The sequence below is a fragment of the Vicia villosa genome, linkage group LG2 (assembly GCF_029867415.1).
Source record: "Vicia villosa cultivar HV-30 ecotype Madison, WI linkage group LG2, Vvil1.0, whole genome shotgun sequence".
NCBI lineage: Eukaryota > Viridiplantae > Streptophyta > Magnoliopsida > Fabales > Fabaceae > Vicia > Vicia villosa.
Window position 1 is genome coordinate 107,091,001 of NC_081181.1, and position 18,478 is coordinate 107,109,478.

At 37.8% G+C, this 18,478-nt stretch overlaps 1 protein-coding gene across 2 annotated transcripts; it reads left to right on the forward strand.

Annotated features, from left to right (window-relative positions):
• Positions 1 to 8,661: 8,661 nt before the first annotated feature.
• LOC131651760 (transcriptional elongation regulator MINIYO) lies at positions 8,662 to 18,050 on the forward strand. Of its 2 annotated transcripts, none has more exons than XM_058921451.1 (10): positions 8,662 to 8,931; positions 9,895 to 10,906; positions 11,889 to 11,983; positions 12,115 to 12,302; positions 13,334 to 13,439; positions 13,537 to 13,794; positions 14,246 to 14,431; positions 14,563 to 16,857; positions 17,101 to 17,310; positions 17,422 to 18,050. In XM_058921451.1, the coding sequence occupies exons 1-10, from the start codon at positions 8,704 to 8,706 to the stop codon at positions 17,590 to 17,592; spliced, it is 4,749 nt and encodes a 1,582-aa protein (XP_058777434.1). In that variant the 5' UTR covers positions 8,662 to 8,703; the 3' UTR covers positions 17,593 to 18,050. The 2 variants fall into 2 exon arrangements, with proteins under 2 accessions (XP_058777434.1, XP_058777433.1); XM_058921450.1 differs by having other exon boundaries at positions 13,534 to 13,794; positions 17,422 to 18,048.
• The last annotated feature ends 428 nt before the right edge of the window (positions 18,051 to 18,478 follow it).

An 18,478-nucleotide genomic window follows, 5' to 3' on the forward strand; every position in this document is an offset into this window, starting at 1 on the left:
AACAGAATGGGTTCAAACGAGGCTTGATCATCTCAATCTAATTGAGGAGAAACGTTTATCTGCTATTTGCCATGGTCAGTTGTACCAAAAGAGGATTAAGAAAGCGTATGACAAAAAGATTCGGCCTCGAGAATTCCATACAAGTGACCTAGTTGTGAGGAAGATCTTGCCAATTCACACCGATCCAAGGGGAAAATGGACTCCCAACTATGAGGGACCATACATTGTGAAGAAAGCATTTTCAGGTGGTGCTTTGATTCTGACAAAGATGGATGGGGAAGACGTTCCGCTTCCAGTCAATTCAGACTCAGTCAAAAAATACTACGCATAAAAGACCCGCTAGGTCGACGTACCTAGGCAAAAGTAAGGGCATCCCGGCAAACCAAAAGGGTTTGGGCAAAAATTAGGGATAAAACAAAAAGAGTATAACCCGCTAAGTTGAAAACCCGAAAGGGCGACTTAGGCAAAAAGGGGTATCCCGCTGGATTGAAAACCCGAAAGGGCGATCCAGGCAAAAGTTAGGGATCAAAAGCGAGAGGCTGCAGTCTAAATACCCTTCACAAAAACCACTATACACCCTTGGCAAAGCAGACAGATCGATCCAACTGTTACGCTTCTGAAGCAAAGCATTGAGAAGATCGAGGATATGGGAACTGTAGCAATACCAGTTTTAATGGAAATTCGAGCATTTCTCTTTGCCATTTTGCTCTTTGCATTTTATTTTCTTCTTCGCAACTACCTCATTTAGGAGTTGCTTCCTTGTACAGAAGCCTATTCATAGGCATTCCATCAATAAAATGATCTTTTGATAAAAAGCGTTCCTTCCTACTTTTCATTTTTCGCATGCGAGGTGTGATTTAATTCGTTATTAAACATTGCATTGAAAACATGGGGGAATAATAATCACAAGTCAGAACGAAACATGATGTTACATAAACATAAAAGTGCTCTAAGGGGCACCATTTGCATCCAAACGCTGTTTTTGTGCAGGTTGCAGGTTCTAATGGTCGCTCCGACCTATCTCTTATCACAAAGATCATCATCATCCGCCCACGTGAAAGTTCAAACGTGTAATTCACCAACATTGGTAAACATGGGGCACCTGAGAAGGTCCATGTCCCTCTTCCATATGGCTGACAAAGAAGAGTCTCTCAAAACTCACCATCCCCAAGCAATTCAGGATGTAAGGAAAGTCGAGCGAAGTTGCCTCCTCCTTAATAAAGCCATGCTCTAACCCTCAGCACAGTTTCCAATAGTCTTTGGTACTGTAGGGTTCTAACGTCAACTCATATTGGCATTTCACGACAACAAGCAACAGACCCCAATGATCTTGCTCCCCTATCACACCGATGCCTTTATTTGGCACTCCGCATATAGTTTCCATTGCATATAACATTGCATCCTCAAAAGCGTAGCATATCCGTCAAAAGCGGAACATTACGCCATAGAAAAATTCAAACATGCATACAAAATGTAAGCCAGATAACACAGATCAATGCTAAATCAAGCCAGTGGCGCATCCCCACAGAAGTTGTCATCTGTATAAACTTCACTTGATATCTGCTACTCCATTACAAATCTCCTCCATCCACGGTGCCGATACTTGGTTTTCTCAATCCCCAAAAAGAAATCTTACCTTCTCTCCCCAATTTGGGTCGGATACAATACCTTTCTTCGTCAGAATCGTTGCCTCCGAGGTTATTTCCCGTATGCTGCGCGAAGATTAGAGTGCGTATGAGGGTGGGTATTCAACCCATCTCATTTTTCAATCGTTTGAATAAACCATACTTGGTGTGTGGCAATTCGAACGATTGCCACTCTTGAAGAGTTACACCCCGCCTTTGGCCTGAGGGATCAATGTAACTCTTATGCTTCGTCAGCATCAACATCCCCGTAACCCCCCGTGGTTACTGTCATCTTATTGCCGAGCCTAGTCGTCCCTAGTCTCCGTGATCCCTTCCCTCGTACGGGAAATTTTTTTCCAGATCCAACCCCTGTGTTGTGCATCCCTCGCCTCTCGTCCAGGCACACCATTTTTAAATCCAATTCTCAATCCCCAGTGGGTCCAATAGCCCAAAATCTTAAATCTGAATCTTCTTTTTGATACTCGTATGTGTCATTCTTTCGATACTCGTCTGTATCTTCTTCCGATACTCGTCTGTATCTTCTTTCGATGCTCGTCTGTGTCGTTTCTTCCGATACTCGTCTGTATCTTCTTCCGATACTCGTCTGTATCCTCTCCCGATACTCGTCTGTATCTTCTTTCGATGCTCGTCTGTGTCGTTTCTTTAGTACTCGTCTGTACCTTCTCTCGATACTCGTCTGTATTGATTCAAACACTCGTCCGTGTTATTCCTTTTGATGCTCGTATGTGTCATTCTTTCGATACTCGTCTGTATCTTCTTTTTGATGCTCGTATGTGTCATTCTTTCGATACTCGTCTGTATCTCTTTTGATGCTCGTATGTGTCATTCTCTCGATACTCGTTTGTATCTTCTTTTTGATGCTCGTATGTGTCATTCTTTCGATACTCGTCTGTACCTCCCTTTTGATGCTCGTATGTGTCATTCTGTCGATACTCGTCTGTATCTCCTTTAAAACACTTGTCTACCTTACCTTCCCACCAGACGTACTTCTGCTCCGACCACTTCCACGTAGTAAACATTTCCTTTGAGAACCTTGTATTGGCACCTTGGGCTACGTTACAAGCTCTCACCATTCATCCAATGACTCACTGTAAATATTTCCATCAGAAAAAAAAACTTCTCTTTCCCCAGCAGATATCAAAATAATAAAGATAACACTTACACCATCATCTAAGGACAAATTTCAGGTCTTGATATTTAATCTTCTTCTACCTCGAATGTTCGAAAGGCTGACGCCAAACTTGTCCTACCCTTATTTATCTGGCTCGCAACTCATAAACATACATCCATTTAGGTCATATCATTGCATGCATCTGTATCATTGGTCCTTGGTCAGAAGGAGAGATTTGAAGCCTAATGTGGAGTGTCATCAGCTTGCCCAAGACCTCTTGGAATCAGGGTTTTCATCCAGTTCATAGCATTGGCAAGAATGTACAAGTCTAGAAGTCATCTGATCCTCTTAATCAGTGTTTCCTTGACCAAAGTCAACCAGTTGACTTTCTGGTCAACATTTAATCAAGAATGGATTTTATGAGTGAGAAGCTTTCATATTAACTATGTGGATGTCTTCATTTGACTGGATTTGACTGGAGGAGATTTAATCAAGAATTCCATCAATAATCAGGAAAATCAGGACAGTTGACTTTTGGGTCAAAATCAGAAGAATTATTCAAATATTGACTTTCGGTGGAAAATCAGTCAAGAAAAGTCAAAGAATAGATAAAATCAGGAGTTTGACAAAAAGTTGCCAAAAATAGAAAAAATGACAAAAATGGAAAGATTTGACACTTAGAAATTTTTTGGCTCTTTAAACCTTGATGAACAGTCCACTTCAGCCCTGGTTTACACGTGTCAAAAGGCTTTATTCCAGAAATATTGCAACATCAAAGATGTTCAAATCATGGCCCTCTACAAGTTTGTAGTTGGAAGGTTTTGCATTTGAGGCTTGCATGAAGAGATAAAGTGGTTTGAAGTTTCTGAAAACTCATTTGACCTAGGCCACAGCTCAAGTTATGACCAAGCATTTTACCAAACACTTGGCATGCCAAATGTCAAGCTGGTCCTTGAGCTCTACAAAAATGCTCTAAGCTCAAACTTGGTATCATTCTTCTCTCCTCCATGCCCTCTATCCATTGAAACAAGAATTGAATCGATTGAGTGAATATTGAATCAATTACGAGTCTTCAAAGTCAGGCCCTCGCAAAGCTCATATCACGCACCCAGTCAGGCCAAGATTCCAGGTCACGAGCGTCATTGTAACAAACACCTGGCGTGCCATTTTGGACATCAAATTTAAGACTCTACGAACCTTCATTGGGATTCATCTTGGTATCAAACTGCTCCCTCTCATGTGCTCTTGCCAACAAACCATAAATGGGAACCATTGAACATGTGTAGACCAAGATACGGATCTTCAAAGTCTCGCTCTAGCCAAGTCATATTTTTGCTGAAGCCATGAGGCTGGACTAGGCCACGCGCAGGCAAATATAACATTGGCGTTCCTATAAGTTTCAAGCCACTTTCCTCATACCTCAAGCATCGATCCAAAAACCTCCCAACACCAAAATCACTCTATGCCATGTACTCTTTAAGTTGGCTCCAAGAATGAATCGTTTAAAAGCTTATAGTTAGAGTTATTGGTGCACAAAGTGGATGCCATGGGTGATCTTATAATAGGCAACATGTGAACTCTTGCAATACATTTATCCTACATAAAGCCATGCTGAGCTACTGGGGTCGAAAAAGCCAGTGTCATGTTTACTACAAATGCCCAAGACTTGTTCACTAAGCATGGGGGAAGTTATACTACAACAAGCCACACCATAGAGTCCATGCACACTCATACTATATAAGTTGAAAAACCTTCACGATTCAAAACACACTCTCATTCTTTCATTTTCTCAAATCTTTCTCTCTTCACTCCCTTTTTCTATCTCGGTTCTCTCTCTCCCTTCCATCACTCATCTTTAAAGTTTGTTACATCTTGTAACAAACTCTAACAAACTCAACCATCAACCTCCATTGATCTTCCTCCTTCAACCACCACCACAAAACCTCCATAACCACCATAGTATCTTCATTCACGAACTCAACTCCACAACAAACTCAACAACTATGGCTTCTCTTTCAAGTTCCGTGCTCACCATCACCAACCATTGATTTTCTGAGCAAGATTTGAGTCCTCCTTCAACGTACGCGAATCTCTGAGTTCAGCACACCTTAAGCATCGTCTTCGTCTCATTCAAGTGGTGAAAGAATCGTGGAGTTTTCTTCACGACTTGATTCAGAATTCGTCAACAGGTAAGTGTTCGAATCTTCCTTAGCATCTTAATGCCAACATGTGCATCTGCAAATATCTGAGCTGGCTCTTTTTGTATGTGTGCTCCGTTTATGGATTCTTGAGATTGATTTTATTATGAACGTAGTTTACATGTTTAGATCATATGCTTAAGCTTTCTGAACGTGTATGAGTTTAAATTTGAATTCGAAACGAGATTTAGTGAAGATCTTGAATGTTAGGGTTTCGAAAGTACTCTCGGTTTCAAAGTTAGAGAATGATTCAGAGAAAACTAAGGTTGGATCTATAATCAGGGAAAAAAATCGAGCCAGACAATGGTGGTTTCTTGAATTTCTGGAGTTTTTTATGAACTCCGGTGGTGGTGATGGACGAAGAAGACGACCGGAGTTGGTGTTCCGGCGTCTGTGCATGGTGTTGTAGGGGGATGACGCCGGTGGTGTACGTGGCGCTCCATCATTGGTTCCTTTCCCCATTTATTTGGTTGATTTTGTTTTACTATAATCATTGGTGTGTGACGTGTTAGCCTGTGAATAGCTGATGGTGTTATTTTTGTTTTTATTGACTTAAAATTGGTGCACCAATTGATATATAGTAGCTCTCTTTTATGTCACGTTCAAAGGCCATAAAAACCATGTAATGTATTCTGAATAAAAATAATGAAACAAAGATGAATTGGAATGGTTTGTGTAGTGATTGGGCCAGGCGCGTTTGGGCCCTCATTGTTTCTGAACCACACCTATGCTTCACTAATACACCACCACACTCTAGACTGGGCCCTGGGCGCCAATGCTGTTTCCACCCCCCTATTCAGGCCTTATTTTGCTTTAACTAATTTTAGTTCATTCTGAAAGTGCTTATGCACCCCCCTTTCGCTGTTAGTACAAATAATAAAATAGATTTTCTTTTATTCTTTTTTGCTTGTTAATTCAATTCCTTTTAAAAAATAAAGATTGATAAGAAATAGTTTCTAACTAGTTAGAATTTTAGGAATATTGTTTTCTTTTAATTAGATTTTTTTTAATTGGTGATTTCTTTGATTTTTGATTGGTTAATAAAATCATAAAAAATAGTAGTTTTCTAGTTTAACTTTGCATTGATGCTTGAATTGCTTTCATACTAGTTCCATGTTATTTTTGTATAACACTTGTGTGACTTTATTGCTTGTATTTTTGGCCTTATTTTAGGCCTATTTTGTTAGCACTATTTTAGATCCCTTTTGTACATAAATAGGAATTAGACAACTTAGATTAGAATTTAGGATTAGTTCCCTATTGCATTCTTTTTCTTTTCAACTTTTAAAAAAAACTTAATAAAAGGAAGATGCGAATCACATTAAGAAAGTGATAGAGAAATGAGTGGGATTCATTCCCTAATCTGTTTCTCAATCGCTTAGTGACATAGAAACGAGTGGGATTCATTCCCTAATCTGTTTCTCGGTCACTACTTAATGGGAGAGAAATGAGTGGGATTCATTCCCTAATCTGTTTCTCAAACATTAATTAATGGGAGAGAAATGAGTGGGATTCATTCCCTAATCTGTTTCTCGAACATTACATAATGGGATGGAAGTGAGTGGGATTCATTCCCTAATCTGCTTCTCGATCATTATACACTGTTATGTGATTCAACTCGCAGATTAATCCCCCTAAAAAATACCTAACCAAAAACATTTAAAACACCTAACAATGGTTCAAACTAAAACAAAGTAGAGAAAGTGGTGAGTGGCCCGGTATTGGGAACTGTTCATCACCCATCTACCCTAAAAGACACAAACCAATCATTTCTTTTTCTTTTGCCTCGTTGGCACCTAAGGGCACTGTTATTTCCGCTCGTACGCATCGTAGGCGATCCCTTATGCAAGAGCGTGAACGTTAACTCCGCCCAACTAAAAAACATAAAACAAACAGAAAATCGTGAGCCGAGCTACGGTAACTCTGATTCCTGAAAAGGATACGTAGGCAGCGGGGTAGGGCCCGTGCGAGTACAATTCTTTATTTTCCCTACATTTTGCATTCATTCGCATGTAGACATAGACATAGTATACACCCTTTAGATAGAAACAAACATAGGTGGATACCATCGAGTACGATGGGCGTGAGGAGTGCTAATACCTTCCCCTTGCGTAACCGACTCTCGTACCTTGATTCTTTGGTCGCAAGACCCTGTTCTTATCCTTTCCTAGGTTTTCTGATATTCCTTTCCCTTATGGGATAAATATATTAGTGGCGACTCTGTTCATTTTTCGCGAGCGTGCGACAAGAGACGATAAGTGCTGCAAAACTATATAAAAAATAATTACACTTTGGCAAGGACAAAGATAGTCAAAGACCTTAGGTATGTTGCACGAAATGTGTGAGAGATAGTCCACGGCAGCGAATAGTCCTTTTTATTGTGGGTTTTGAGAGTATTTAGGGAGTCAGCTCACATGAGGTGAGTGGTCTTGATGGCGGCCGACGCTGCTAGGTTATAGACGGACGATTAAAGTGATATTTTAGGTGGCTATTAGGAACGAATCACTCTCTGAGTAGTATTGAGTGGTAATAAATGGTTGTCACTTGAATGAACGAAGACCTTCTATCCCTTTGAGGGAGGTGGTATTTATTGGGATTCTTGGTTTTTAGGATTTTCTCTGAAAAGGTCACTGCCACTCAGTCAAAAGGTGGACCGTTGAACTCCTATTTTCAAGGGATACATGGGTCAATAAGCATATTGACTTTCCCTGTATTCAAGACACGTCATATCCCACATTTTCTCTTTTATCAGGGACAAGGAAAATGTAATGGGCGAGGCAATGTCTCCCTTTGGACGACCTTGTGTCGTCGCCCTTTCCTAAGACGGTCCCGAAAATATCGCCCTAGACAAGTTATGTACAAATATAATACTACAGAAGGGTTAAGATTAAAAAAATTATAAATAAAAAACCAAAGTTACAATGAATCCTCATTTTATTTTTGATAAACAAATGTATTGTATTAAAAACTGAGCATAAAAGGTACTCAATCTAATTCAATAAAAAATTAACAAATACAACAAAATCGATTCTCATATCACTCTCTACGAACACCGATCAAACAGTCTTTAAATCTATATTCTAACCAGTCATACGAAAGTGATTTTGCTAAGAGAACAAAATCACCTACTCCTTTATGACCACCTTTAAACAAAATGTCATTCCTAATCACCCAATTAATTTACAAACAACAACCCATCATTCTAAACTTCTTATGAAGCCTCCTTATAAAAATTAGAAGAAAATTTGTTAACATTTCATGAGGATGGGCTAAAAAGTTAACCATTATGCTAACTTTACCTAATTTTTGTACCAAAAACAAAAAAGTTAATCTGAACCATAAGATGGATCCAACGATTGACATTTTATCTAACTTCGCGAGTGCGTGATAACTTAAACCGCAGGAAACCCGCATCCCGTCAAAACCCCTTAGACCATCTCCAATGGTAGTTCCTTCTAATAAGTTCTCCACCTAGACATGCCACATCATAGTACCATTGCATTGCAATGCAACTATGAAAAAATTGTGGTACCCAATCAAATTAGTTTATGAGGTAAAGTTGTGGGTCCAATAATAACTTTTTAGAATTATACAATTAAAATAAAAATTATAAAAATTATTTTAAGATGATGTGGCTAGTGGGACCCATAAAGAACCCAAAAATGGATTGCACCATTGGGGATGCTCTTAAAAGAAACGACTTCAGCATTCTCTTTCTTTCTCTAGTTTTTTCCCCTTTCAAAAAGCTATGGAGAAACAAAACCTCAAAAAAGTTGAACCCAAGAAGAAGGTGAAGATAATCAACACAAGCTCATTACCGGTTAAGCAACAAGAAGACGCATTCCGATTGGTTGGTTCCATCGTTGAAAAGGGTATCGATGACGGTAACTCTCAAAACAAAACCACTCCTTCTTACTCTTTTCCTAAACCCTCCGTTGTTCCGTTCCCCGTTGCACGTCATCGTTCTCACGGTCCTGTAAGTAACCATTCTTCTCGTTAAACCGCGTTTTGGAATAAGTTCGGCTTATAGCTTATAACTTATAAGTTAGGTTTGAAAGTCTCTATGCTTTTATTCACTTATTTTAGTTGAGAAGTTATAGCAACACTTTTAGAAAAGATAGTATAGGAACTAGTAGTTGAGTGTCATTCTATTGTTTGGGTATTTCATGATGGAGTAAAGCAATTTTATCATCCCGTCCAAATCGGAGGGCACAAAAAATGAAAGAATGAGATGAAATAGATTCCGTCATTTCCGTTCAATTCCATTCTTTTTGTAATTAATCCAAACAATGGAACATAAGTTTATATCATAAAATGAATGGAACAAAGCGGAGTGGAATGTAGCGGAATGGAGTGGAGCGGAATAAAGATTCCATTCCATCGCTTGGAAATTTTAGGTCAGAATAAGACAAATTCTTCATTTTGCCTAAATAGGAGGGGAAGAAATATGGCGGTAAGTGATGGAATGGAATGAAATTCATACCACTCCATTTCGCTCCGCTCCATCTGATTTTAAATGATCCAAACAATGAAATATCACTTCATTCCATACCGCTCCGCTCCATCCGACTTCATCAATCCAAACAAAGTCTAAGGTACAAGCTAATCTAGGTTATATTAGAACAATATAAAAATATGTAGCAACTTTAGACTATTCTAGTTTTCTTTAATACATTGCCATTAATTTTTACTTTTGTTACAATATTATAGAAATATGCATCAATTTCAACGAACACTCTCTCTAACACTTTATCTCTAGCAAACTCTCCATCATTAGGTGAAATTCTCATTAGTTTCATTAAGTCGGTAAGGGGACTCACTAATTTAGTGAGCATCATGTGAATTTCAACCGATCATGAAGAGTGTGTTGAAGAGAGCGTGTTTGTGTAATGAGTAGTATGCCACATGGACTGATAATTAGAAATTGGTGATTTTACAGCATTGGCATCCACTGAATAGTAAAGGGGGTTATGATCACGGCAATGATGATAGTGACAATGATATTGAAGATGAGGAAGATGCAGCTTTAATGGGGTTTGAGAAAGTTGCTGCTTTTGCTAATCCAGTACAAAGGAAGAAAACAAAGGGTTTGGATTTTGGAAAGTGGAAAGAGATTACTCAAGATGATAAATCTTCCATTAGGCGGGATTTAGAAAATGATGTCACAGCCTCTAGTCAAACTACAAGGAAAAAGAAAAATGAAAATGGCGGTAAGATTACAGACAAGAAAATCTCAACTTGTTCAGATGGAAGTTTCTTTGAGTCTATGGAAGTGGATTTGAAGCCGCAGTTAGATAAATCAGATGGGGTTTTTATCAATTCAGCCACTTCCATGGAATTAGATACTTCAAATAAGGTGGATAATCATAAAAAAGTTGATTATGCCGTAGCTTATAACGACAAGAAAGAAAAAGAATTTGCAGCTGAGCGGAACCAAGTTTTTCCCGATAGAATGACTGATCACAGTTCGACATCTAAGAAAAATTACTTTGTGCATGATCAAGAGCCGACATCTCTTGAGAGTGAAATTGATTCTGAGAATCAAGCTCGGATCCAGCAAATGTCAGCTGAGGAGATTGCAGAAGCCAAGGCTGACATAATGGAAAAGATAAGTCCCTCGTTACTGAAAGTACTGCAGAAAAGGGGGAAGGAGAAACTTAAGAAGTCCAATGGTTTAAAATCGGAAGTGGGTACTGTTGCTGAATCTGTGAATCAACAAGTTCAGAATACTCAAGAAGGTAAGCGTATGCAGACAGAGGATGCCATTTCCCATACTGCCGTGGCGCCACCATCCAAAAAACTGCTGGATGATAAGAATGTTAGCGGAAAGACTTCAACCACCACAGGCAGTAGCTCATGGAATGCTTGGAGCGAGAGAGTTGAGGCAGTTAGGGAGTTACGGTTTTCATTGGCTGGAGATGTTGTTGATACTGAACAGGAGCCTGTGTACGGTATGCTTTCATTCATTCTTTGTACGATGTTTTGTCTGGCTTTTGAGTTCTAATATCAAACTAATGCTATGTATGATCCTTGCATTCACAACTGCACCCCAATTGAAACTGTGGCTATATATTTGTAATTTCCCATAATATCAAGGATTGCAATGGAACCACAACCACACTTTTAAACCTTGTTTATCGATATAAGTATGTTGTCTTTCCAATCATCCGTGGTCAATTCTTGATTGACTACATTTCTTAATGCACACGAACTAAAAATAGCTGGCATTTTCATGTGTACTCTGTATTGTGGAAACAATATATTACTGGTAAACTAAGAGAGGTTTAGATACACGGCTTTGCAAGGTCATAGGCTATCTGCGAGCATCAAGTGGATTATGGCCTCCTGTTATCTATCTTTAGACCAGGAGTTAGAATATTTATTAGGGTTCCTCTATAGGTTATGATTTCCTTTGCTTTATAAGACACTGTTTACTTTGTAAATTGTTTTCTTCTCTTTTCATTTCATAAAATATATGTTTATTTTAACTTGTTAATGAAGAGATGCCAGACTCTTGCTGTGAACAATTGTGTGTACTTTTTAAAAACATTGAAAATGCCAAAAAACGTGTTTTCATTATTTCAAAAAATGTATCATTCCAAGCTAGGATTTCATCTTCTCTCCACTACAATTGTTTCTTTCAAGAGTCTCACATCTATTTATTAACAAGTTAAAATCAACATAAATTTTATTAAATTAAAACAGAATGTTTTCATAGTAAACCTGGGCCTAATATCTACAAGTCCATAGACCACTTTGTTTGGTTGTTGTTTTATATTCATCATAGCAGATGTTAACATTTGCGAGAAATTAGTAGGTGTGGTAATATCCATCAGATGTTAGCGAGTGCTGCCTATTAATTGACGTCCGGATAAAATATACATTTCGAGTCTTCTTTGTAATTGTATGACAATTCTTTTAGTCATAATGCAGATAGTATCAGAGAGCGTGACTATTTGAGGACTGAGGGAGATCCTGGTGCAGCTGGTTATACAATTAAAGAAGCACTGTCTCTCACTAGAAGTGTGGTATGTTATGTGATGTATGTTTTAGTTGGATGCAATTGGGATGGATTTGCAGTTGTTAATGCAAAATAATAAATAAAATTCATAATATTTTCCACTTAATAACATATTATCTGCCAAATGTTATTTTTCAGGTTCCTGGACAAAGAGCCCTTGCACTGCATCTCCTTTCATCTGTTCTTGACAAGGCACTATGCTATATTTGCAAAGAAAGTACTGGAAATATGACAAAAACAGGGAACGAAGTCGACAAATCAGTTGACTGGGAGGCTGTTTGGACTTATGCACTTGGTCCTCAACCAGAGCTCGCGTTGTCACTTAGGTGATTTTTGTCTAAGGCTCCAGTTGTTGTTTTCATCAACTACCTTTCATGGTTGAGTGAAATGACTGTTTATATATATGTATAGTGAAATTATTAAGATTCTGTTTCCTCTTTTTATTATACTTCTTTCTTGCCATGTGTCTTTGTAAACATGATAAGTAAAAAGTATCCATGTTAAACTGACCTAGATCCTAAGTTCTAAGAGTACCAAAGTAGTAGCCTTCTTGACCTGTCCCGTAATTATTTTGTTGTTAAGTCCCTTAAAATTTGGAGCTTCACATTGTTTCATTTGTTATTTTCTTCATTTTAATTAGCCGTCTCACTTCTCATGCTCTCCCTCTGACATCCTCTATCTTATATTCTTTCTTGCCAATGTGTCTTTCAGCTAACGTTGCAATCTTTAGGTTTGGTATGCGTAGATTGGTTTGCTCCTGAAATCACACCGACATCAAAGCCTTTATGCACTGCCTCAAGTTTTCAATGTCCAACAGCTTCTACCAGTCTCTTCCATGATTTGTTTTCTATTTGATTAGGATTTTTAGTCTAGTATCAGTATGGACGAGGGTCAATATTTTGTCTTTCGTAACACATCAATACACAACATATGTCAACTTAATATTCTAAATTTCAAATTCATAGTTTTATTTACTCTTTTCCTCTTATTATTTGATTTGTGCTACTGTGTTATGCATACAAGCTTTTGCTATCTTTGTCTAAAAATCAATTAGATGGTTGAGAATCTCGATTGCCGACTTGATCAATACCTTTTGTCATCTTATAGTAAATAACAAGGAGACATGTGGGTGTTTCTTGAAAGGCCCTTTAATAAGCTACCGATGCAAATTATTATTATCACAAATGATAATTTTTCATCTTGTCTTTATGTTTAAATTTTGTCCATATATTATATTGTTATATTGTGATCCACTTTTTATCCGAGTACTTTTTGATAAATAGCTAGCAATGAATACTTCAATTCTTTCAAATTTTAATGGCATATGTCTTGATGGCCCCGTGCTCTGAATTTTCAGGATATGTCTTGATGATAACCATAATTCTGTTGTTTTGGCCTGTGCAAAGGCTGTTCAATCTGCACTGAGTTGTGATGTGAATGAGAACTACTTTGATATCTCTGAGGTAACACCCTTTATCATCTATATTTAATTTTTTAAACCATATACAATTATTCTGTTTATCAAATTAGATTCATCTATAATTCTTTTACTTACAGAAGATGGCAACTTGTGACAAGGATATTTGCAGTGCTCCGGTTTTTAGGAGCAGACCAGATATATCTCTTGGATTCCTTCAGGGGGGATATTGGAAGTACAGTGCAAAATCTTCTAATATTCTACCTTTTAGCGAGGATTCTATGGATAATGAGAGCGATGAGAAGCACACGATTCAAGATGATGTATTTGTTGCTGGACAAGATTTTACTGCAGGTCTAGTTCGCATGGGGATACTTCCTAGACTTCTTTATCTTTTGGAGGTAAAAATAATAAAACACGATGAAGCATTTGATGTCATTAGATTGTGTAGAGAGAATCACTTCGAATTTGGGATAGATCTAACTCAATCCTGAAAGATAACTCAAGGGGCAAGGATTGTCCAAATTTATAAGAAAAACTTTGACTATGTATGTAGTCAATGTGCAACCTCAACTCACTCCTTCAGGACTGAACATTTGGGATGTGAGTCAATGTAAGGTCCCCAACAATATATTTAAAACAGATTCTGGTACTATCTTACATGTTTGGCCAGGCTTAACACAAATCTAAAAGCTAGTTCAAGGGGTCAGGATTGCCCAAATTATGTTTGTAAGACTTTGACCATATCTGTAGTCAATATGGGATCACAACCAAGGAATAATTATTAAGGATGTTTTTCTGCTTTAGAAACTTTACTTAAATGTCACACTCATTATTTACTAATGGTTGCAGACAGATCCTTCGGCATCTTTGGAAGAATATATTGTTTCTATATTGATTGCCATAGTAAGGCATTCACCTTCATGTGCTAATGCAGTGCTGAGATGCGAAAGACTTGTACAGACAATTGTGCAAAGATTTACTGTTGGCAATTTTGAAATTCGATCTTCGATGATAAAGTCTGTAAAACTCTTGAAGGTGAGTCATAATTTTAATTCAATTTTATAGGTTGCCTCATATGTAATATATTCCTTGTTATGTTTGTTAAAATTATATTTACATTTGTAGTTAGAGAATCATTACTAATGTTTCATTTGATTTTGAAAAAGGTCTTAGCTCGGTTGGACAGGAAAACTTGTTTAGAGTTTATAAAGAATGGGTACTTCAATGCCATGACTTGGAATTTATATCAACTTCCTTTGTCCATTGACGACTGGCTAAAGTTAGGGAAGGAAAAAAGTAAACTCAAGTCTGCTCTGACTATTGAACAATTGCGTTTCTGGATGGTCTGCATTCAATATGGATATTGTGTGTCTTACTTCTCCCAGATCTTCCCTGCCTTGTGTTTTTGGTTGGATGTTCCTTCATTTGAAAAACTTATCGAAAATAATGTTCTGTATGAATCTACTTGCATCTCTAGGGAGGCATATCTTGTTCTGGAGTCTTTGGCCGGCAGACTTCCAAATTTGTATACACAACAGTGTCTAACAAATCAACATCCGGAATCTACTGATGATGCAGAGGTATGGTCTTGGAGCTATGTTGCTCCGATGGTTGACTTAGGCATAAAATGGATTGCAACAAGAAGTGATCCAGAAGTATCTAAGCTGTTTCGGGGACAGGAAAAAGGGAGAACCTACTTTACTTTAGGAGGAGATCTTTCTGCGACTCCTTTGTTGTGGGTATATGCAGCTGTTTCTCAAATGCTTTTCAGAGTTCTTGAAAGGGTGGCCTTGGGGGATGCTATCAGCCTAGAAAAATCTAATGGGCATGTGCCATGGCTTCCAGAATTTGTCCCAAAGATTGGACTTGAATTGATCACACATTGGCATTTGGGCTTTTCAGTTGCCTTTGGGACAAAATGTGGAAGAGATTCCGGTGATGATGGATCTTTTATGAAGGAACTAATTCATTTGAGGCAGACGGGTGATATTGAAATGTCTTTGGCTTCCACCTGTTGTCTAAAGGGAATGATCAATATTATTACTAAAATCGATGATCTGATACGGTCTGCCAAGACAGGCATTTGTAGTCCTCCAAGCGAAGAACAAAGTCGATCAAAAGAAGAAAGAGTGCTTAAGGAAGGCATAGTCAGTAGGTGTTTGGTTGAATTAAGGCCAATGCTTGATGTTTTCATGTTTTCTGCTTCTTCAAGGTGGCAGCACATGCAAGCCATTGAAATGTTTGGCAGAGGAGGACCCGCTCCAGGTGTCGGAGTTGGTTGGGGTGCCCGTGGTGGGGGATTTTGGTCCAAAACAGTTTTATCGGCTCAAACAGATGCAAGATTTCTTGTCTATTTGCTGGAGATTTTTGTAAATGCATCTAAAGGTGTTCTTGAAACTGAAGAAACGACGTTGACCATGCAACGGGTTAGCACTGCCTTGGGATTATGTTTAACCGCAGGACCTAGGGATATGGTTGTTGTAGAGAAGACATTGGATCTATTGTTCCATGTCTCAATTTTGAAGTACCTCGATCTCTGTATACAGAATTTTCTCCTTAAAAAGAGGGGTAAAGCCTTTACATGGCAATATGAAGACGACGACTACATGCACTTCAGTCGGGTTTTATCATCTCATTTCAGGAGCAGATGGTTGTCTATAAGGGTGAAGTCTAAAGCCGTTGATGGCAGTAGTTCTTCTGGCATTAAGGCCACTCCAAAAGATGATGCGCGTTTGGATACGATATATGAGGACTCAGACATGTCTTCCTTGACTAGTCCATGCAGTAGCTCTCTAATAATAGAATGGGCTCGACAAAACCTACCACTTCCGGTCCACTTTTACCTTAGTCCAATCTCAACAATTCCCCTTACCAAGCGAGCTGGTCCTCAAAAAGTTGGTAGTGTACACAGCACACATGATCCTGCCAATTTACTTGAAGTTGCCAAATGTGGACTTTTCTTTATTTTAGGTATTGAAACAATGTCTAATTTTCAAGGAACTGACATTCCTTCTCCCATTCAGCATGTATCATTGACTTGGAAGTTACATTCACTATCTGTCAATTTCCTTGTCGGAATGGAAATAATTGAACAAGATCAGGGCAGGGAAACTTTTGAAGCTTTACAGGATCTTTATGGCGAGGTTCTTGATAAGGAAAGGCTTAACCGAAATAAAGAAGTAATTTCAGATGATAAAAAGCATATCGAGTTCCTGAGATTCAAATCCGAGATTCACGAGAGTTACTCGATATTTATTGAAGACCTTGTAGAGCAGTTTTCTTCCATATCCTATGGTGATCTGATTTTTGGACGGCAAGTTTCACTATATTTACACCGCTGTGTTGAAACATCTATTAGACTTGCCACCTGGAATGCACTATCTAATGCCCGTGTTCTTGAACTTTTGCCATCTTTAGAGAAATGCTTTCCTGGCGCTGAAGGATACCTTGAACCTGCAGAGGTAAAACATAATTAATCATCAGTTGTTTTACTATGGAACATTACCTACAAAGAATATTCCTTATGCTTTTCATACCTGTTCTTTTTTATGTTGAAGATATAACTGTTATTTGTTTTTTGTTATGATTATAGTTCGATAAAAATGTGGGTGTGGGTTCACCTGCAATCAAACTGTCAATGCATGTAAGTCATTCATTGGATATGTATTTCTATCAAACACTGATATTGTAATGTTCCACTGCAGGACAATGAAGAGATTTTGGAGGCTTATGCCAAGTCATGGGTTTCTGATGCTCTTGACAGGGCCGCGATTCGAGGATCAATCGCATATACTATTGCTGTCCATCACCTTTCCTCATTCATATTTAATGCCTGTCCTGTGGATAAGATATTGCTGCGCAACAAGCTTGTTAGGTCTCTCTTGAGGGATTATTCTGGGAAACAGCAACATGAGGTGAGCATGTTTTGAATACTTTTTCCTTGATGGATAAGTGTGTGTTAAATTACTGTAAATGAACTTATGCTATATGCTACTGTTCAGTTACTGATAGAACTTGTGTTGCAGGGAATGTTAATGAACCTCATTCACCATAACAAGTTATCAATATCTGACATGGATGAAAAGAGGTGGTTAGAGTCCAGGATGAATATATTGATTGAGGCATGTGAGGGAAATTCCTCTCTTCTGAGACAAGTAGAGAAGTTGAAGGATGCTGCAGAGAAAAGTTCCTTGTGAGGTAGGTATACAAGCATGTAAATATTGGTTGGAGTGGTTTGCCTATCAAGATTTTGTGAAGCAAGTTCAGCAGCATGCTGATGCAACATCAAATATGGTTGCACAGGAAGTTAAGATGTGCTTTTGGAGTAAAAGATCCATGCATTAATTACCCACCAAGATTTGGAATTGAAAAACGGCCGGGGTATTAGCAAATTTCTTTTTTTGAAAAATAGAATTTAATTGTTTGATATTTCACTGCAACGGATTTGAGCATATCGAATGTTTTTATACACAGGGACTTAATCAAATTTAAAGCATCAGCACTTTTTACTTTTTCAAAGCTTTCATCTCCCTCCCTCTCCAAACTTCCAAACATAACTTTAGTGTATGTTTGGTTATGATGCAAAAGAAAATTGATTTTGATCGAAAGTGATTTGAAAGGAAAGTGGTTAATGTTTAGATAAATTTTTTTGGAAAGATGAATTGAATAACAAATTTTAGTATAAAGAATTATGTTTAAGTGTATGTTTGGATTGATGTTGGAACAAAATTGATTTTGTTAAAATAGAGTTTGTAGAATTGATTTTAATAGAATTGAGTTTATCAAATTAGTTTATGTTTGGATACATTTGTGTAAAAGTGAGTTGAATAATAAATTTTAATGTGAAACATACATTTGTGTAAAAGTGAGTTGGATAATAAATTTTAATGTAAAAATCACGTTTAAACTTAGAAGCTATAAATTTTACTTTCTAGTAGAATTAATTCTACTTTAGAAAAACCAAACACTTCAAAATCACTCCAAAATAATTATATATCTCTAGAATTGCATTGCCTATTTCAAAAGTCTATAAATTAAAAAACTACAAGAATCAATTAAAAAAAAATCAATTCTATTGAGAGA

What these genes read in the sequence shown, in the direction of transcription:
- LOC131651760 (XM_058921450.1), top strand. Translation starts at nt 8,704, where the DNA reads ATGGAGAAACAAAACCTCAAAAAAGTTGAACCCAAGAAGAAGGTGAAG. An exon ending in GAGCTCGCGTTGTCACTTAG is followed by an intron (nt 12,303 to 13,333) that starts GTGATTTTTGTC and finishes CTGAATTTTCAG; the next exon opens with GATATGTCTTGATGATAACC. An exon ending in CTGGGAAACAGCAACATGAG is followed by an intron (nt 17,311 to 17,421) that starts GTGAGCATGTTT and finishes CTTGTGTTGCAG; the next exon opens with GGAATGTTAATGAACCTCAT.